This window comes from Ambystoma mexicanum, chromosome 1p, assembly GCF_040938575.1.
Source record: "Ambystoma mexicanum isolate Mex_15411 chromosome 1p, UKY_AmexF1_1, whole genome shotgun sequence".
Taxonomy (NCBI): Eukaryota; Metazoa; Chordata; class Amphibia; order Caudata; family Ambystomatidae; genus Ambystoma; species Ambystoma mexicanum.
In genome coordinates this window covers 1348282470-1348305071 of record NC_090921.1, presented here as the reverse complement: position 1 = coordinate 1348305071, position 22602 = coordinate 1348282470, and the positions used below count along the sequence as shown (strand labels likewise).

The following is a 22602-nucleotide window of genomic DNA, read 5'->3' as shown; positions in this document are numbered from 1 at the left end:
GGGGCTAAATGCTTGGGAGCACAGGGTGGTTGATGTGAGGTCATCCTCCCACTCACTCACCAGGTCGAGTATTATGTGTGGTGGGAACCTGTACCTCCCATACACCTGGTCATCAGGCATCCCAAAAAGGCTGGTCCTGGGTGTAAAAATTCTGGGCCTGGCTATCCTCCTCCTCCTGAGGTGTCCCACGACCACTGCTGCGAGGAATGGTATATTCATTGTAGCGTCTGAGCTTGTTTGTTGTTTGCGCGCACTTTTATGCTGCACAGGGCCGCGTATGCCTGCTTCCTGCTGGCGTACGTGTTTCCGGATTAGCGCGTCTTTTTTTACGCATGCGTTTCCCCTGTTCGATTCCATGAATACGTGTTGTAGGCGCGCGTGTGGGCGTTCCGCGAATTTACCTCCTGTAATTCCACTGTAACGCCCACATTTTCACGCGTTGTTTCCCATTCCGCGTGTTCCGCCCCGTGTTCCGCCCACTTTTGTTGTGTGCGCCGCACTATGTGCGCTTTCGCTGTGTGCGTAGTGCACACTGTTTGATGACGTGTGCATCCGCGTGCGCCACGCACAGTTTTAGCGCACATCCCAGGATTTACACCCGCACGGCCTTCCATGAATCGATGTGCGCGGCTTTCGCACGCTTGCGCTGCGATTTTCACGCTTGCGCTGCGATTTTCGGCGCACATTAATTCCATGAATCGGCCTGTCAGTGTTCACCTGTCCTGGCAGTCCAACATGGAGAATACATTAGCAATTTGACAATAAGCATATGGTATTGTTCATCATGTTGTGTTGTGTTTCTTCACCTAATTGTCAGTCAGCAGCACTGAACCTTTCCCTTACCACCCCGCTACCTGCCTTACCATCCTCTCAACTGGCTGCTGGCCCTGACCCTTCACTAGCCTTCTATTGGACGAAGCACATGCTCATTATGTTGTGGGCATTTCTTTCTGTATCTTGGAACGCTCTTTGCATTCCTTAGCACCACACGAGGCTATTCTTAGGCAGCTTTTCAAACCAGCAGCATCCGTTGAACAGGCCCTAGTGTTTGATGTTGCATAATGATGCTTAAGCTGAGCTGCTGGGATTGCAGTTGATGGACATTTTCAACGGGGGTACTGTGCCCGCCTAATTACCATGCAAGGAAGGGGCAGGATTTAACCCTACTAAAGCCAAATGCTCCAGACAGCAATCTGTTTACAGTGACGCTGACCATTATGCCAGTACAAAATAGCCAAATAAGGGATTTAAGCCAAATTTATTTTATTTTATTTGTAGAGCGCAACCAAGCCCAGAGGCTACTATTTGAGTATTTCTTTTTTGTGTTGCTTTATTTGTCACTGTAAGTGATACACGTATGCCCACTACGCGTTATCACTGTGAATGCATCAGTAAAAAAAAAAGTCAACTGGCTCCAAATTGTTTTCACAACAAAAAGGTGAAAATATTAAATCATTCAATCAATAGCATTCATCACAATTAAGTGAATGATTTAATATTTTCTTAAAATGTACTGATTAAAAGTGTATATGTTGACTCTATCAGGATCCAGTTTTATTGTGGAACCTTTTTGTTGTGCAACCCGTGTTTTGAGCTCTGTCTCATTTCTATATTGACTTATCTTTCCCCTTCCGGGCATAGACAGTGTAGATATTGGGCCTCATTACGAGAAGTGCAGAATGGGTTTAACGGCGCTGGTTATGGTGCCGGTGCCGTTAAATCCACTCCGCACTATTACGAGGTCCCCTCGCGGTTCCCGCGAGGGGACCAGGGAGCTAACAACGGGCCGTTCGTAATGGGCCCGTTGTTAGCTCCCTCCCCATTCCCATTGAGCCCTATGGGGGCTCGAATGGGAATGGGGAAGGACCGGCCCGGGTTCCCTGAAGGAGGAAATACCGGGCCCTCCATACCTCGGAATGGCCCGGTATTTCCCCATTCAGTGAACCCGGACCCGGATACGATTTAGGAGGCAGCCATGCCCTTATTAAGGGCATGGCTGCCTCCAAAGTCGTAATGAGGCCCACTGTCTCCACCTCAGGGTGGTTCATTGTCTACCGGGATTCCTTTTTAATAGTATTTTCCAAATGGTTTTCGCCACATACTAAGGCCCTGTAAGGGCTGCTGTTCATGGTGAGTAGCAGTAATTTTTCATCACGACTCACGAGATTATATACCATGTTTAAGGTGCTAAAACTGTTTTCGGATGTTTCTTCACTATTTAACATGTATGTAAATAAAAGTAACCGAGTAATTTCTTGTCTGTTTAACATTCTTATGTCTGAAACCCTTTGAACGATGGTAGCCTCGCAGCTGTTTGAAAGGCACGGATTTTTTTTCCAGTGCAGTCGGTGCTCAGTGGGACTCCCAAAAATCCAGTTGGAACCACTTTTTTCAAAATAATTAAATGTTAAACACCCGCAATGCTGAAGCAGCTGTTAATTCGCGTTTGCAATGTGTTTCAAAAGTATTAAAGTGTTACATGTAGATCTGCGACACGGTCACAGTAACACCAGGGAGAACAGAAACCACACGAGTTGGCACATAAACCTTCTCAAATGTACCCACGTTCAAGAAATTCTCAAGCAGTAAGGAAGCATTGGTCTCTTAAATGAAAAGGGCACACGCTATACCTTAATCAAAATGTTGTCATTAATACTGTCAAAATAAGGAAACATGTCTTAGATATGCACAGAACACTCTGACAGTAAAATTTTTAAAATGGTCCAACCCACCCTCCACCAATGATAATATATTTTAAGAATATAACATAACATTACGAAAAAAAGACCTCAATGTTCTCCAGGTTTTCATCAGCTCTCTGACAATGAGCAAATGGAATGGACACCATCGTGCACAAGGTCCATGCAAACAAGGGCACCAAAGACAATGGGCCTCATCACGAGTTGGGAGGTACCGCCCGGGCTAATAGCGTTACCACCACCCGGTCCAGCGCTATCAGGGCCGAATCAAGGGTTGGGCCGTAATGGGTATTCCCCATTCCCCCTAGGGTCGATTGGACCTAATGGTTCATTTTCGGCATAATTAGTGCTACGCTAATTGCGCTCAAAAATGGGTGTTAAGTCAGCGCATTTACCCCCAGCTTCGCTGGAGCCGCCCAGTGCTACGCTGCTTGAGGCATACTACACGACGTTGGTGAATGAATGCACAGTGAATTCATGCATTAACATTAATGCCGGCCCAGCGGGAGCCAACTGGGGGTGCGGGGCGCACACCAGGCACCAGGATGGAGCCACAGGGGGCAAGCTCCCCCTTGCCCCGCCACTGGTCCTAATCCCACTCGGGTACTCGTTATACCTGTGGCATATAGCGGCATTGATGCGTTGTATTCACCACAACATTGACCAATGCATGTCAGCTTTTTCAGAGGTGCTTAGGTTTGGGGTGCTTCAGTGCTTGTCCCAAGGTCATTAAGACTCTCATCTACTTCAGCCCGAGTATCTTGACCTTGCTTCACCTCTGGTCCCTTTGGAATCTCCTACCACTTCCTAATTTCCCCTATAGTTCTGCAGTCAATTGGCTTGACCCTCAGACTCAGGGTTGCCTGAACCTTGCTATCCACCACTTTCCCAAATCCTCCTCTCCCTTTCAACCCCTCCTCAACTGCCCCTTTCTTCAGATGATGTTCTCTTTGTGCCTGCAGTTCTCTTTCCTTTCTCCACTGACTCCATATACCTGCTGTTCAATTCTTCCCTCCCTGTGATGTTTCCCCGATTCTTGCCTTCCTCCTATCAACTTCCCTCCTTCCTGCGGTTCTTGCCCTTCTCATAACAACTATCTGCTCTTTCTTCCCTCCTCCCACTTTCTGTTACCCTGCTTCCTCCTTTTCCCACCTTCATTGTTCTTGTTGCTCCTTGTTTCTCCTTTCTCTGCTCTGCCTAGTTCTCTCTAACTAACTCCAATCACCTACACCAGACAACATTGATTGGCCAATGTACACGCACAGGACTCTGGGTGATTACGCTCTGAACTCATGAGCTGAGCTCTGGCATTTGTCTATCTCGACCAGCTATGCCCCCAGCCCCAGTGCAATGAAGTATGTGTTAACTGAGCTTGATTAGTCTGTGTCTGCCTGATTCCAAAAAGCTTCCCTTGATGCCCCTTGTGGCTCTCAGTTCCTTGCATTCCACCTTCACAGCTGGAGCTACAGCGCCTGTCTCAGGTATGGTTGTACTGCGGTACACGGTCTAGCCTGCAGGCCTCAAGCACGCACATGCTGACCTGTATTTGTGGATGTTCATCTTGGATTGTGTGCAGTCAAGAACCTGTGAACAAGGGGCTCTGTTTGATATTTTTGGGAGGTAGTTTCCAGCTCTTGGGGAGAAGCTAGAAAGAGGGGAGAGGCGTGTGTGGGGTTCCACAAAATGCCACATCCAGGTCAACATCACATAACAGGTGGTCTCCCACAGACGCCAGGCCACTGTGGGAATGGGGTAAAAAATAGTTTCGGGCACCGATGAAAAAGTGGCCCACATTTGCAAATGGCGTTTCATTCCTTTTGTGACAGACTGTTTGAGTAGTACACAAGGGGCAGGTTTCTGATAAAATATGATGCAAATTGTGCATTTTAAAGAATCAATAACACTGGTCAAAACTACTAGCCGCATGATGAAGTAATTTAGCAAACTGGCTCACATGGGCCAAAAAATGTGGTCCATTTTGTCCCAAAAAACCTGCCCACACTAGTATTTTGTGTTTTGGTTCGGGCATTGCCCTATTACCCTATAGGCCACTCCGATCCTGCCACAAGCTCTCTTGTTCGCTACTTCTAGGCCCCACAACTGAGATTGTTTCACAATGTCGACCCTGGTGTATATAGTACCCAATAGTAGGGGTGCATCAACTCTAGGGTCAGTAGGGTAGGTCTCTATTTTTGGTTAACTCTATCCGGTAATACTCTGATATCACTTGCTTCTATCCTTCGTCACAATATCTCAGGTTAGGCTGCTGTCAGACAAACAACTATGGGACCCAAGGGACAAATTAAATAGCACCATAGGAAAGCTTCTGTAGAAACAGATGGGGGCGAGGGGGATAACTAAAATAATTGAAGGTCTATCCTAAAAAGGCCCAGCATCGAATGTCTGATCCCTAAGATAAAATGCAAGGTCATTGACCCTGTGCACCCAGGGTTGTATCCTTCAAATCAATCACAGTCTCAGGGTCTTTTAATGTGTCCCAGTACCCCTCTTTGGGTCTCATTACAAGTAAGGTGGTGCGGTCAAAAAACGGCAGCAAAATGGAAGTCCTTTAGCAATGCATTACCACACCGCCATACTACAATTCTGGGGGTGAAGTAGAGGATTACCTCCAGTAAAAAGCTGGAGGTAAATCTGCCACTTTACCACAGAAAATCCGAAAAATTGGCGGAATTACCACCAGTGGTAATTCCACCGAAATCCACATGGAGTCCAATGGACCCCAATAAATCGGGACTTGCACTACCTAGAACAACTTGTGATCCAGCAGTGATTACACCAGACCAAGTGGTGGTAACAGAAAATCTATTTGGTGGTATTTCCGCAGATTTACTGCCAAAATACCATCAAACTTGTAATTCCGTCCAATTCGTTTTTGTTTTTGCATCCATCCTTGCCCTTTTCTATTGTGTTGCCTTTGCTTTTTCAGGGAATCCCAACATCGTGTCATCTTCTGGGATGAGATGGCCTTGAAACTGCTACCGCAGCAAAGCCCTGCATCGTACCCCTCTTGCAAAGGTGGTTTACAGATTGTCAAATCACCCGCTTGATTTGAGCGCCTTTCACTGTTCTGAGTTATGGCTGTTCTCTTGGAGACCCTGAGGTTGGACTTAAGATCTCTTAAGTGTCCTCTATGTACTGCCTCCAGGCTCCCCCTGCCCCATTGATGAAAAAAACGAATAGAATTTGTATTTATTTTGTTTTTGGGGGGTCACCCTCCCCAAGCGCCGCTCCGCTTTAATTTTTTATATATTCACGAATTCCCACAAACCCCAAATATATATTTTTCTAACCCCCCCTAAACATTTCGATGAGTTTTTTTCGTAAAAAATCTGCTGTAAAAGACCCTGTGAAAAAACATCCTCGATGAAAGGACATTGCACCGTTTTTCCCACCCAGTGTCCTCCAAAGGGCAATATACAGGTGACATAGTTACAGATGTAAAAGGGGTTCATCAACTCTCTCTGAACAAATGCCTTGCAAATATTGTAGACCCTCTGCTAGTCACCTCACAAAGGCAAAAAGGCATGTCCTGACAATGAGCGCCTTCCTAATCCATGGGTCTGAGTAGTGCACACTTTAGGACAATAAAGCGGTAGAATGGATGGGAAGTGACTATTGACCTTTTGTTACGGGAAGCAACTCTGGTTCAAGTTAAAATAACTGCATCGGAGATGATAGGAATGAAACAGCTTATTTTTTGCTAATCATTTAAACTGCACCATCAAGCACTCTTAGGTCAAATCAGGCATCCCAATTGGCAAGAAGGTTCACCATACCTATATCCCTGTTTAAGGCCCCTGAAATGGTGCAAGTCTATCACATTCATCCGTTTGCATGTAGCAGATCTGAAAAGACATGGGGCGAGATACAAGTTCAGGGGTGCAGGTAAATTCGGTGGTAAAGTGCCAGTAATACCATTATTGACACTTTGTTCCTTTCTTCACCGGACCGCTGAATTACAAGACTGGAGATAAAGTGGATGATTAACCTCCTGGAAGTAGCTGGATGTAAATCATCCACTTTGCCAAAAATCGGAAGATTTACTGTGGTGGAATTACCGCTTGCGGTAAATCTAAATTCCCATGATGTCGCAGGGACTCCAAAAATGGGGATTAACACCGCCCTTACCCCATTTGTGATTCTACAGTAAATCCGTGTGACCAATTGGTGGTAGCGGTAAAGGAATTTGGAGGTAATTCCATATACCGCAAAAAATCCCAATGAGGCATATACTCCAAATGTAAGCATAAGAAAAGGTTTCTAATGTTTGCCCAAACTGATCCAATTGCAAATGAATATTTCTCATATCGGATTGGTAAAAGCCACAGCTTTAAGCTTTCATTTCTCAACTCCCTTCTACTTTCATTGAAATTTATGCTTTTCAGATTCCCACTGCAGTTAATATCTATGGTATGGGCAGCTTGTCAAAACAAACCTGTTCCAATAGAATTAGTAACTTGTGCATGGCTAATATTTAGAGTGTCAAGTATCTTGTGTTATTTTTCCTGAAAAGTGTAGCCATTCAGAAAACCTCTGCCGATATTTTCTTTGCATGATGCTGGAGGATACTGGTGTGAAGGTGTTCGCATATTTAAAGGGAGGGTTGCCAAATGGGATCTGCATGACTGTGAATTTGTGTTAGAAAAATGGCCGATCGAAGAAATCCCTTTAATAATCATTTTTCATGTGAATTTGTCGAGTTATTCAAATTCACCACATGCGCATTCTAATCTTTGTATTTCAGTGTTAAGTTTGAGTAAACTGTGTATACTGAAATGAACATGAACTAGAATGTCTATTGACACAGTGAACCTTGATCCCATCGCTAACTTGTGATATCTCTTGGGCCAGTGAAAGGACAGCCATTTTGCGAATTGCCAAACGTTTACTGGCATAAGAGCGTTGTGATGGTGGCCTTTTATCGATACATTGGTGAACCGTATAGTCCAAGCTCTGATCATTTCAACAATACCTTCTCTTTTAAACATGCTACACACTGCACTTGCCTTGAACCCAGCTGTACTTCTTTCTTTGCTTGCAGGGGAAGACCTTCTCGTGGAGCTGGTGTGGCTCACTCAGGAATTAGAGAAAACTACACGGATTGCTTTGTTGGACTTCTATAAAAATGGTAAGTTACCTTGCAAACGAAAGTAAGAGAGAGAGAGAGAGAGAGTGTGAGAGAGAGCCAGAGAGAGAGAGACCGGTTATCAAGAGTCATAGCCTGAGGCCTGTATTCAAGCCATGATGTAAGCAAGTCGTAGTACAAGTGTCATTAGCCCACCAATGGTAACTTTGCTCCAGCCTTTTTGTCGTGCTTCTCCAAAGAGATGTGGCTGATACAAAAAATACAGTATCACAAGTTATTGGTTCAATTAAAGGAATGTACACACAACGTTGCAGTGTTGTTTAGACTTTACTTAATCAAGTTACTAAGAATTATGTACACTTAGCAGGTATGTATTACTTTACAAGTCTCACTTGAGTTTAACAAGTGAGAAAGGTTAGCTCAGGGCAGCTCGTTTGTCTTGGACGCAAGACAACGCAGTAGAGCACAGGTTCGAATCCGGAGCCCGCGTTATAAAAGAACAATTATATTTAATAACACATATTCTCCTGTCTTTGCGAGATCACCAGAATGTGACCCTACATGGTTATTCTAACTGCAGCAAAGTAGGAACATTTTCTATTAGCACAACCAATCAGGTAGCTTGGATCCCGGGCTGAATCCAACAATCCAAGCTCACTTTCCAAGCAATCTTCCAATTTCCCCTTCAATCCACCCCCAGCACCACTTACCTGATTATGGCGGTGGCAGCCGCTACTGCTCCATCTCCCTGCTGCTGGCCTCCTTGGAAATGGGAGAGGGGCTTCATATGGAGCCCCGCCTTCCTGATCCATGGTGACCATCTTATCAAAGTATTTTCTTTCAAGGAATAGGATGCCGCGAGGAGTCTCGTTCATTGAAAGGAACCCCAGATTTTCGAATTGCAAACCCGGGCTGCTCATGGCCACTTACACCCATTCCAAGGTAACGGCACCGGGACACACGTTAAGGACTTCAGTGCGACGTCCCAGTTGTATTTAGTGCGCATGCGCGGGCCTCGTTATGGTCCCGCGCATGCGTGGTTGAATAAAGTGCGCCCGTGCGGCAGTTCCCGCCGGGACGCGGAGCAAGCAGCATCGCGTCCCGCGTATTCCTGTGTGGCCTGTGTTTGCATGTGTGCGTGGGCCCCGCGGCCATATACAACATCTGGCGACGAGGCGGGATCGGCGCCACAGCGCTCGCCCCACGAACGAGGGCGTGTGACACACGTCACCGGCACGAGAACGCAGGACGAAAACATTTGTTTGCTTTGAGGCAGTAGCGGCCTGCACAGGTGCTCGTGCGCTGCCACGGAAAAAAAAAAAAAAAAAATTTTTGGAATTTTTGTTGTTCCCAGCTACCTGGGGACAACCCGAAAAAAAAAAAAAAGAACCGGACACGCGGCCAGTGACGGAACACAGCGGAAGGTGTGCGGAACAGCGCGTCAACCAGGTTAGCGGCCTCTATTACACCGAGAGGTGCCTGTGCGACCTGTGAAAATGTCAGGTAGTGAGGATGAAGCAGAAGTGGCGACAAGAGTGGTGAGGACACAACGGGGTTCGCTGCTGCCCATGCAGGAGTTCGACATGTCGGGGCCCCCGTCCAAGTTGGGTCCCAGGTGGCTCCTATGGGTCAAGAAGTTGGAAATGTACTTTACTGCGACGGGGACGTCGAATGACGACGCAAAAAGGGCGACCCTTCTGTATTCAGCTGGCCTGGACGTTATGCGAATCTATGAATCATTTGCCCTACCGGTGGTCACGTATGACACGGTCAAGACCGCGCTGGAGAACCATTTCATCCCACAGTCAAACGTCGACTACGAAAGGTTCCTCTTCTGGAGGGAAAGGCAGAGGGAGGAAGAATCTCTCGACCAGTTCTGCGCCAGACTGAGAGTGATTGCCAGCACGTGCCGCTGGGACAACGACGAGCTGATAAGGAACCAGGTGCTCCAGGGCTGCAGTTCGGGCAAATTGCGACGTCAAGTACTGAGGGAGCCAGGATGGTCACTGCAACAGATACTTGACAGTGGGAGACGTACGAGCTAGCAGAGTCCAGAGGTGCGAGCATGGACGCAGCGGTCAGGCCAAATGTGAGGGAGGAGGCCTTTGCCGTGTCCAAGAGAACAAAGCAGAAAGAGAAGTGGGCCTCGAAGGCATCGGAGACCAAGCATCCATCCGTGCCTGGGACGATTTGTCCGGACTGCGGATATGACGTACCTCACGTGGAGGAGTGCCCCGCCAAGATGAGGTCGTGCAGGCGATGCAATGGTCTGGGGCACTATGCTCGAATGTGCCGCGCACCGGCCCCTGTCCCCACACAGAGAGGTCCCGCGAGAGCGAGAGGCGGCGGATTCAGAAGGCAGCGCAACATTGCTGCCCTCGAACAGGAGATACGGAAACTGCAGCTCGCGGAGGAAGAGGAATAAGAGGACGGGGACGAAGAAGAGGTTTTCTTCATCTCTAACATTGCCTCGGGGAACAAAAGGAGGAGGCAGCCCAAGTGCGTGGTGGACATATTGGGTGTGCCGACCCAGATACTGATAGATACAGGCGCGTCGGTGTGTGTGCTGGCAGAGGAGGACTATCAGAAACTTCCAGGCCCGCCGCCACTGGACATGTCCACGGCGAAGATATTTACTTTTGGAGGGGACACCCCGCTACCACTCAAGGGTGTGTTCGTGTCACCGGTGTCAAAAGGGGGCAGGAGCATCAAGGCCAAATTCTTTGTTACTGACGTGAGTCCCCACTCACTTCTCAGCTGCGCGGCGTCAGAAGCCCTTAACCTGGTTCACTTTGCATATGGTGTATACCAGATCGACATTGAGACAATGCTGGACAGGTTCTCGAGCATTTTCGAAGGCATTGGGAAACTCAAAGCACCCCCCGTGTGCCTCCACATCGACGAGTCGATCAGACCGACGGCCCTCAAGCACCGCAGGATCCCGTTTCACCTGCGGGAGAAAGTGGAGGAGGAGCTCCGATCACTAGTGGAGATGGACATCATTGAGAGAGTGGAGGGGCCAACGCCCTGGGTGTCCCCGATTGTGGTGGCCCCCAAGCCAAAGCAACCAGGGGCCGTGAGAATCTGCGTGGACATGCGCCTCCCAAACGCCGCCATTAAGAGGGAGAGGCACCTTACTCCCACTCTGGATGACATCATCGGAGAGCTTCAGGGGGCGAGAGTGTTCTCGAAGTTAGACCTAAGAGCGGGCTACCACCAGCTCGAACTACACCCGGACTCTCGGTTCATAACTACGTTTACGACGCATGACGGCCTCTTCCAGTTCAAACGTTTGAGCTTCGGCATCTCATCAGCCGCCGAAGTTTTCCAGAACACCATCAGAGGAGCGTTGGCTGGTCTCAAAGGGGTGCTGAACATGAGCGACGACATTTTAGTCTTCGCGGACTCGGAACGGGAACACATGAAGAGGTTGGAGGACACGCTCCTGAGGTTGAAGAACTTGGGGCTCACCCTCCATCGGCAAAAATGTGAGTTCTGCAAAGACCGCATTGGGTTTTTCGGGTTCATATTCCACGCAGCTGGTGTGTCGCCCGACCCAGCCAAAGTGAAGGACATTAAGGAAGCCCCCGCCCCCCAGTCACCTACGGAAGTGAGGAGCTTCCTGGGGATGGTAACTTATTGCGGGCGCTTCATCAAGGGGCTGGCGTCGCTGGCGGAGCCACTCAGAGTGCTAACAAGGAACGACGCTGAGTGGAAATGGGGGCCAATGAGCAGGAGGCGTTCCAGACTCTGAAGAATGCCCTGTCGGATGGAGACACCATGGCCTACTTCAACCCCAAAGTAGAATCCGAGGTGGTGGTTGACGCTAGTCCGGTGGGAGTGGGGGCGGTGCTAATGCAACCTGACGCACGTGGAGACATGCGCCCCATCGCGTATGCGAGTAAGGCCTTTTCGGACACGGAAACAAGATACTCACAGATTGAACGGGAAGCGCTAGCCATCCTGTGGGGCTGTCGCCATTTCCGTTTGTACATACTGGGCAAACCCGTAGTGGTGGTGACGGACCACAAGCCACTCCTGCCCATTCTGGCAGGGGGAGCCTCCAAACCCCCCCCCAGGATCGAGAGGTGGATGCTAGCCCTGATGGAGTACGGGGTGAAGCTCATATACCGACCAGGCACGAACAACCCGGCCGACTACCTGTCGCGCCATCCCAACAAGGAGAGCGCTGTCACCGACATCGGTGCGAATGAGTGCCATGGGCTGTTGTGTCAGGTGGTGGAAGGGTCCCTTCCGATGGCAATATCAAGGCTAGAGATGGCAACGGAATGCTCCAAGGACGAAGTGTTCACCATCGTCAAGAATGCCGTGAGAAGCGGCGAGTGGAGGGAAGTGCTGCAGGACAACTCACGCCGGCAAGCGGAGGCGCAGAGTGACCTTCGAGCGCTCTGGAGGGTCAAGGATGAGCTCTCAGTCGCGGACGATGGACTCATTCTTCGAGGGCGGCAAATTGTAATCCCGCGGGCACTGCGTTCAAGGATCCTCGAACTTGCCCACATTGGACATCAGGGGATTGTCAGAATGAAGGCTCGGCTGAGAAACAAAGTCTGGTTTCCGGACCTGGAGGGGCGAGTGGAGAGTTTCGTGAGAAGGTGCATCGAATGTCAAGCGGCGGCCCCGGGTGACAGAGCTCCGCCGATAAGGTCGATGGAGCGCAGTTGCCGTCCGTGGGAAACCGTCCATGTGGATTTTGGCTCAACTGGTCGGGGAATGTACTTTCTGGTGGCAGTGGACCAATGGTCCAGGTATCCCGAGGTGGAGGTGGTACACTCGACGGCGACAGAGTTTACAACGAAAGCACTGGACAAAATGTTTGCCACCCATGGATTCCCAGACCTCCTGTGCTCGGACAATGGACCACCTTTCACTGGCAGCCAATTCGCGACCTACCTCCGTGAAAGGGGGATCCGGCATCGCAGGGTGTCCCCGCTCTGGCCGCGGGCCAACGGGGAGGCCGAAAGAATGATGAGGACTCTCAACAAGGTCCTGAGGATCTCCGCCTGCGGCGGTGAAGACCTGGAGAGGAAGCTCGTGGAGTTTCTGAGGGAATACCGCACGACGCCCCACCAGTCCACGAGAGTGGCCCAGCTGAGGCACTATTTGGGCGATGCCCAAGGGGAATGTTGCCGGAGGAGGATGGCCGGCTGCCCGGAGTAATAGACGATGATGGTGTCCGGGACGTACGGGCCAGGCGCAATGATAAAGAAAGTGAAAGGTGGGACCTGCAAGAAAAGGAGGTGCGAGTGGGTGACGCAGTCTTGGTCCGGAACAGGCACCCCGAGGGGAAATTGTCCTTGCCCTTCGAGCCGCGCCCGTGGAAGGTAACGCACGTCAAAGGCACCATGGTGACGGCAGCCTGCGACCGAGGGACAGTCACGCGCAACCGGTCGTTCTTCAAACGCATTGAAAGACCGGCAGAGAATGGACCAGCAGAGGAAGGCGCAGGGCAGGCTGGTCCGCCAGAAGATCTGGAGAGCGGGCAGGCGGGCCCGCCAGGTGGTCCGAAGAGGGGGCAAGGCGAGGAAACATCGAGGCGGGAACATGACGATCCTCCTCCGCCTCCTGCCTCACCTAGGTACCCTACCCGCCGTGAAAGGCGATTGCCCGGGCATCTCAAGGACTATGTCCTGGACTCACGTGACTGAACTGAATGAGGCAAGGTGAGACTCAGGTGATCATACGGCCGTCCGGAATACCTGGAGTGCAAGGTGATGCGCGTTGAACTGTTTACGTTGTTTTTGTTGAAGTTAAAAAGGGATGTGACGTCCCAGTTGTATTTAGGGCGCATGCGCGGGCCTCGTTATGGTCCCGCGCATGCGTGGTTGAATAAAGTGCGCCCGTGCGGCAGTTCCCGCCGGGACGCGGAGCAAGCAGCATCGCGTCCCGCGTATTCCTGTGTGGCCTGTGTTTGCGTGTGTGCGTGGGCCCCGCGGCCATATACAACATTCAGTAAAACGAGGGACTATTAACCTGGGCCCGGGCCATTAGCACCCGTTCCAGTCCATGGAATGAGTGATTATGGCTTAAATACGTGCTAATTGGATGTACGGGACTACCAACATTTGAATTTACCTGCTGATAGGTCCGCTGCATGCAATTTCAGACATTCACAAGGCGAAGGGTAAAGGGGAACAGTAAAGCAAGCAAAAATGGAAAAATAGATTCCTTGTCAAAGTCATGCTTTGCATTCAGTATTTGTTAATGGCATAATACCCATGATTTTGAGCAGGTGCAAAACCAAGGCAGATTGCATAGCAATACAGTTGTTTTACACCTGTTTGAAAATGTCATGCAGGTGTAAAATGTACCACATTTTAAACAGAAAACTACACCTGTTCAACACGCGCAAGTCAAACATTGTTATAGATTACGTCTGTTTCATGTCTGATATTTATCAATTGATGCCATGTTATGCCCTGTTTTGTTTTTACTTTAATGCCCTGATAAGGACCTCGGGTCGAAACACGTGTTAGCTAAGGCATGATTACTGCTTAGAAAATTACGTTTTGGGCATGGCTACTGTTAAGAAGGATGACGTGTAAACAAGGCATTGAGTTATGAACACTAAAGAAGTATATCAACAATTTTGGACTTTCACATGTTGAACAGGTGTAGTTTTCTGTTTAAAATGGCTATATAACAGGTTCTGGCCAACCTACAACACACCTACCCATGCAGCAGGTCAAATGACTGTAAAAGTGTACAAAGCTGTATCTGATTGGGATTGGACACGTTCCAAGGCCTGTTTCCACTCAAATGTGACTGTCATTTGTCACTGAGAATAAGGATACTGCAGGTGTCCCAATGTTAGTCTATGGCTCAATGGTAAAGATGTGAACATTTCAGTCAGAAAGTTTCATTAATAACCAATTAGTTCTCCGTCCAGAGGTCTCTGCTAGCCAGAAGGCTTTACTTGCAGTTCGTGACAGTTAAAGTGATGGTGAGGTCTCCAGGTGCTGTACAAAATTATGGGCCATTGCTTTGCCAACCTGCCCTCGGTGTCGCTAGTCCATTCTGCGTATTTTGTCTTGATACCACGGGAGGGACTTGCATAATTGTTGAAGAGGTATTTCCCTCATTTATTTTTTTTTATTTTTTTTTTTATTTGTATATAGTTCAATGAACCTTTACAAAATAGCACATTATTACAAACAAAAAAAATTCAAATAACCAGACAAAATACAAAACATCTCAATAAAACTGATAAAAGTAGAACAAAGCTTTAACACAATTCCCAAAAGAAAACAACCCAATAACAAACAAATTTAACACTGAAATAACAAAATCTCTTTCTCAATTACTTTCAAAAACTCTACTAAGGCAAAGATTAATGATCTCTCATTTCCTTGCATCAGTCGAGTCCAAAGAGATATCATACAATCTGCATAGTTCACATTTATAAATCGTAGAAAAAGCTTAGTCCGTACATCTCTAAAATATGGGCATTCTAAAATCAAATGTTTTAGCGTTTCCTTCTGTTCACTGCACCTCGAAAAGCGACACTTCGTGGCGCCTGGATTAGTTCCTGCAATTCCCCAGAATTTTGTTCGTTCAAGAGTATGATATTGATTTAATCTAAATCTCATATAATACATTCTGGTTTTATTACACGGAAATAACGCTATATAATCACAACAGCCATCTCTTTTGTGTAGGAATTTTGCATATTCCTTATAGGTACTCAAATTTGATATTTCATCTAGAGTTTTACACCAGTCGTACGCAAATAATTTATGTTTAACATAGTTAGGACGTATAAGCAAATCATCACAATCAGTACCCAAATTATTTAAAATTTTAGCCATGGTTTCAAGGTAGCTAGTGAACGAACTGGATGAGCAACCCTTAGTAAATTCAAAAAGATCCTGATATAAAGAATTATCAGGATAGTTAAGTATTTTGGAATAGTTAGAGAGAGCCCGCCAGGTAAACCTAGTAGATAAAGAAATCAATCCCAACTCATGTCTAATAACACAGTTCGGGATTGATATCAATAAACATAAAGCTCTCTTCACTAAAGTACCCTGTATGGAATCAAGTTGCTTATGCAAATTACCAACACAAATATCCATAGCGTATAAAAGAATGGGCTCAACCTTTAATGTAAGAAACTCTAATAATGGAGTCATTGAAAACTTACACAACTTAAAAAAGATAAATTTCATCTGACTTAAGAGTGGTCTGGCTTTCAGCTTTAGATATTCCACCCATGACTTTATACTATTCGCATTGCTCAAACGATATCCTAAGTAAATGGATTCTTGTAATTCGCACAGACGAGTCCCCCCCATATTCCAGTTGAACTTCTTAAGTTTCTTACTTGATTTAAAAATCATTATGCATGTCTTGGATGAATTAGGTTGTAGATTATGTTCATACGCAAACTTTATGAATGTATTTATCTTAGCTTGAAGACCAGCAGGAGTTAAATCAAAAAAGATAAGGTCATCTGCAAAGGCTAGCCAGTGTATTCTTAGTGAGCATAGCCTTGCTGGTAACATCAGAGTGGATTCCCAAAGTTTATCTATATCAGAGAGATAAAGGTTGAACAGCAGTGCAGCAAAATTGCAGCCCTGTTTTAAACCAAGATGAAGTTGCACAGGTTCAGTTAGCGAACCACCCTGAGTTAGACGAATTCTACAAGATGTATTGGTATGATATTTCTTAATCCAATAAATCAGATATTCCGGAATTCCCAACTTACGCATTTTGGTCCATAATACATTCCGCACAAGAGTGTCAAACGCAGAAGACATGTCAATGGATGCAATGTAAATTGTGCTCAATTCATTATTATTCACTCCGGCAATCAGATGTTTCATTATAGTGGCATTTAGTGTTGTTCCCATTTGATGTCTAAATCCCACTTGGCATTTCGAATAGGTCTTATAAGTTGCTAGATGTTTATCAAGCTCATAGATAACTAAAATAGCGAACACCTTTGCCGCCGCATCTGTTAACGATATCAGTCTATAATTCTCGGGCAATCTAGGATCACCTTTTTTATACAATGGGATAAGAATGGAAGTAACCCATGAAGACGGAATAGTGCCACTCATCAAAATACTGTCAAACTTAATTTTTAAGATCATACTCCAAAAAATCGGATCGGACCGATATACGCACGATGGGATCCCATCGGGGCCAGGGGCACGAGAATTAGATAATTTTTTGATAGCCCACATAATATCAGAGGTAGTCCATGCAAATTTTATATCAGTGGTTGATAGCTCTACATCATCTTGGTTTTTAACAAAGCGAACTGGTAGTTCATATTTTTGCTTGACATAAGCTGTCCAAGTTTCAGCGTTAATTATAGATCCATTACGAATATCCGCCGTATCCCCTTTTTTAAGGGCAGCCCAAATATCGCGGGAATTTCTACTACAAATAGCTTTAATCATATCACAATTTTCTTTGTTATATTGCTCTATGTGTACTCCCTTCACTTTAAATTTGTATTCAAGGACTATACTCTTCTTTTTTAATGAATAAAGTTTATCAGGAAGTTTCGCTAATTCAAGCTTTCGTATATCGCGGTTTCTAGTTCTTTTCAGTATTTTAATCTTATAATTAAATCTATGTTTGTGATTTGTCACAAAAGAAGCTTGTTTTATTCCAAATTTATTAAGAGCTTCTTTAATACAATCATTGATCATCTGATTTAAATATTCTATAGAGTATAATTCCGGCATTAGAAAATTGACCACATGTTTTAGATGATTGGATACATTCTCTACTAGTCTCTTGCATAAGGTAGGATTCCATCTAAGAGATATATTTTCTCTTTTAATCTCAATGGCATGCATACACTGATTAACATGCCATTGATTCGTAACAATAGAAGTATTAATGGTAATGGGAGCATGATCGCTATAAATAATGTCCCCAATTGTAACAGCATCAATGCATGATAACAACAAATCAGATACACAAAAAAAAATCAATCATTGAAGTAGTATTGCCCCTTTTCCAGGTATATTTGTTGGAATCCATATCAAACTTCACAAATGACATACCCCAGTCATCGAAATAATCCCGAAATATAGTTCCTCTCTTAAAGCTATTTGAATTTATCTGTTTATGGTCTTTATAATACACTGGTGTTCCAATACATTGTGAATTAAAATCACCACCGATAATAGTATCATATTTGGAGTAAAATGTTGACGCTTGGTCAAAGCAACAATCTATGTCATCAAGTATATCCAACAATTTGTATTTCAAATGATTGCAATATACATTCATTACTAGAATAATCCTTGTGTCAAATTTGTTTAAATTCAAGAAGACCGCTAGAACATGTATAGATGAATATACCAAAGTTATATTACAGGCAATGGAATTGTCGACAGAAATTGTTAGCCCACCAAAAGGTCTTCCTTCAGCCCCTTTACTGGCAGGAGAACAATATGATCGATAGTCAGGGATAACAAGTGGTTCAATTTTCATTGTTTCTTGGAACATGAAAATTGATGGCAATTTAACAAGAGTGGAAAGCCAAGTCTCAATATTTTTAAAGCCACATGAGTTCCATGACAGTACCGTAAGTACTGTCTTATCCTTTACTTATGAAGTAAATAAGTTAGGACTTACCGCAAATATCGTTTTTAATAGTGGTTCAATCCACGCCATTTCACTATTGGTACGAGCAGTCGTTAATAGTTGTGAAATACACATTTTTTGATGTCCTACGCTCGTCGTCGAGTCTCCATTCGTATTTTGCTCAGAGGATACGGATTTTTGATTATCAAATAAAAATTCTCCTGCCAACTTTTCATCATTGAATGTGAATAACGAGAAACCCATTTCATGTAATTCCCTTCTAAAGGACCAAATAAGTTTCAACACATATTCAGAAAATAAATGACATGTCATACGGTAATTATTAGTTGGAGCCAAAGAAATACAATCAATATCACTAGACGCAATTATTCTCAATGATGGAATTGTATATAGAAGATCCCAAAAAAATCTTCTATTAATACGTGCATCACCTAGAATTTCTTGCTTACCTTCCAGGCCCAATATATTAATGCATTTCTTACTATTTACCGTAGTGTGACAAGGCAGATGTCCGGTATTTTTACCTTGTTCAAATTGCAAATTATCCACATTAGCATTTGCTAAACCATTTGACCTTACCATATGTTCATCTAAATTCAGCACACTTTTCAAATTATTTAGGGTTTCATTATGATGCCTATCTGCAAGTTCAGATGAGTTAAGTTCTCTGCATATGGGGATGCTTACAAGTGATTGACAAGTCAGTTTAGGCTGGGCAATGTTTTCAACACCACATTTTTGCGCTTTTAAAAACTGATTAATTATTTCAAGTGGTGGAATACCAGCTTTTAAAGCATTAAGCATAAAATCATGCGCATTCATTACATCATTATTTATACAAGGCAAAATTTGCTTAACTTTTTCATTGATATCACCAGTCATCTCAGATGTTCCACCTTTTTGAATACTTATCATAGAATCATATACTTTCATTACATCATTATTTATGCCTGGCATTAGTTGATTATCTTTTTCATGCATATCATAAATGGCACTGCTACCATCACCCAAATTCTGATCGGGAAGACTCCCAATATGCAACTGATTAGAAATAGTGGTAAGCTTTCCTCCACCATTTTGGATAACTGGTACATTACCTATCGTAGTAGTTGAATCAATGACAGGTTTTTTTTAAATTTCGGAATACAAAGACGGAACCATTTTAGGTAATACAACAGAAGATGATATAATGCCTTTGTTCAATACAATAGGAGGATTGTGAGATAGTCCAGATCTATTTGAGGTCTGTTTCCTACCTACACTTTTAAAGTAGGTCGGCAGTATTTTTTGAATTGTCTGTACTTCCACTTCATCTTCAATTGTTTTAACGGAATCAATTGGAATATCAGGTATAGTTAGCGAGTTTGCACAATTTGAGTGTACTTCAACACTAACCATTTTAACATTATTGTTCGAAATTGAAGGCAGTGTTGTATCTATTGACTCTTTCTCCTTTCTAATCTTTGCCCCAAGGTGTGATTGGCATTCTACAGAAAGCTGTTCCACATCAATCACATCTTCACCACCACTTTCGGAGATCACAGAGATTTCTTTTTTTGATTTCTTCATTTTTTCATTTGCAGATCTCCGTTTTTTTTCGGCACGTTTAACACACCGTTTTTGATTTTTACGAAATCTTCTAGAAGAATAACCTACATAGTCAATTTCGCTATCGGCAGTACCTGCATTTTGTTTTTGTTCCTCTATGAGTTTAATTAAGGCTGATGGACTATCCGCAGTATTCCCACTTAACTCTGGTGATATATTAGGGGTTGAAGGTTCAAGTTTATTTTTAAGTTCAACTATTGTAGAACTGATAGAACCTAATTCGCATAGGAGCAAGTCAAATCCTTTAGAAGGTTGATTAACAAAACCTTGTTGGTCTAAAGAGTCAGTGACTTCGGTTTGTGTACTTTGTTCATGACGAATGTTAGCTTTGGCCTCATTGGGATTTTTTACCTCTCTATTGAGCCCTTCCAATGCAAGAATAAATCCTTCCATCCTATTGACTTTGGACATAATCTCACTCATAGAGTATTTTATATCCCTTAATTCTAAGTGAGTGACATCATGACCTTTGCCGAGCAAGTCCAATATCCGTATTATCACTGGGAAAGTGAATGGTTCTTGCTCTTTAGAAGTAGAGGATGAATTAGGTTCACTCCCAATATTTTGTGAATATGGAACATGGAGATCAGGGCTTATAGGAAGTTCCGAATGAGAGGCATTATCTAAAGCTATAACATTAGCAGGTGACAATGGCAGATGTAAATTTGATGGTAAATATACATCAGAGTTATCTGCATTCGTGTTCGAATCACGATTTCTAGGTATTAGTGGAGTCAGTAAACCAATGGATAACCTAATGCGGGAGTCCAAATAAGCCAGGATTTCAAGATCTAAATTGCTATTATGAGGCTGCAATTCATTAGTAGAGCCTGGATACAAGTCATCAGGCTCTTTTGATTCTATATTCAAGTCAACCGGATGTCTTGTAATATCCATATCAACAATACTTGTAGAAGATGCCCCATTATTAATTCGGTCGGTAGGATTAAGGGGAACCGCCATTTCAGAGCACTTTCTACTTCTCAGACCACTGGCCATCATCTATGGTAACTAAATAAATGCCCAATAAAATGACTCACGCTTTTTTTTTTTTTTTTTTTTTTTTTTTTTAAAGTTCCCAAAGTAACTAAAGATTTTTATTAGCAAAATCCTACCTTAGAAAACAGTAGAGGACTCTGCGAGTGAGTACTTGCACCAACACAAGAGGGAAAAAGACCTATACTTAATCCATGCGTATTCGAGAACGCCCACCCGCTCACCCGAACAGCCAAACAGCCTGAAGCACTTCCATGCAGTTACGGTGCGCGCGCGGTGCGCGTGCACAGGCGTTTTCAAATGGTGCACACCAATCCCGCTGCTCGGGGGACGGAGCTACCTGCAACCCTTTGAATTGTGGCTGTAAGAAAGAGGAGGGTAGTAACTAACGTTGTAGAGACACTAGCACTACAACAGGAGCACAAACACAAACGCTAGACCTAAATCCCCTAAAAAACGCTATAACAAGATTCGAGCAAACTATTTACTTCAGGTAGTCCAAGTAGCAGCACGTTGCGAGACGCTGGCACTTCCTCTTGCCGACGGCTCTCACTCATGCATGCAGTCAAAAGGTCCGAGTTGAGTCTGGCAGGATCCGCAGCCAAACAGCCTGAAGCACTTCCATGCACTTACGGTGCGCGCGCGGTGCGCGTGCACAGGCGTTTTCAAATGGTGCACACCAATCCCGCTGCTCGGGGGGCGGAGCTACCTGCAACCCTTTGAATTGTGGTTCAGGTAGTCCAAGTAGCAGCACGTTGCGAGACGCTGGCACTTCCTCTTGCCGACGGCTCTCGCTCATGCATGCAGTCAAAAGGTCCGAGTTGAGTCTGGCAGGATCCGCAGCCAAACAGCCTGAAGCACTTCCATGCACATTCCCTCATTTCATTACCATAACACTTTTTCAATACTTACTTGACCTCAAATCAGGATCTTGACACATCCAATTTCAATCAATAAAATATAAACAATCTTTTCCTTAGCCTCTCTGGCTCATCACCATAAATGAAAGCATGCTCCGTGCACCGCCGCTGTGTGGCTCTCTGCCCTAAAGGCTCCAATCACAATTCTTCTTGTGTGTTTCTCAAGCTCCACCCCGATGGCTCAGCACTGATGCTCAACACAATTAGCAAACTATCCACCAAGTTCCACCGCATTCTGTACACTTCAAATCCTATTAAACAACCTCATAGATGAGGTCACCAATACTTTAGAGGAAGAATTGTTGATACTCAATCTTTCAATATATATGTCCACTCATGAACTGCCCCAAACACAACGACAAATGCAACATAACATATACACGGCCGTCTTCCTGTCTCCTAACAGGGTAAACCAATACATCTTGTGGTCTCTCTTCTATAGCGTTGCATTATAGGAATGCATCTCAGAGAGATAAATCAGGAAATCACCTTCCGAGGTATAAGGTAGCTTCTTCTGCTAACCAATGTACCCAGGTAAACCATTATATACTCATCTATGAACCAAGCAAATTGCCTAACTGACAGGGAAACCATTATGTATGTTTTCTTTCCTTTTTCTTTTTTCATCCGCAAGCCAAGCTGACTGTCAAAGCTGACCACCCAAACTGACAAACAGGTATCCTTA

The 22602-nt window shown here is 45.0% G+C and overlaps 1 protein-coding gene across 1 annotated transcript in view; it reads left to right on the top strand.

Annotated features, from left to right (window-relative positions):
- The window catches only part of IZUMO1 (izumo sperm-oocyte fusion 1), a 441208-nt gene that overhangs the window by 320716 nt on the left and 97890 nt on the right, over positions 1 to 22602 (top strand). The window contains exon 3 of the mRNA XM_069649610.1: positions 7762 to 7848. Coding sequence (XP_069505711.1) covers positions 7762 to 7848 — 87 coding nt within the window. The remainder of the gene's footprint in view (positions 1 to 7761; positions 7849 to 22602) is intronic.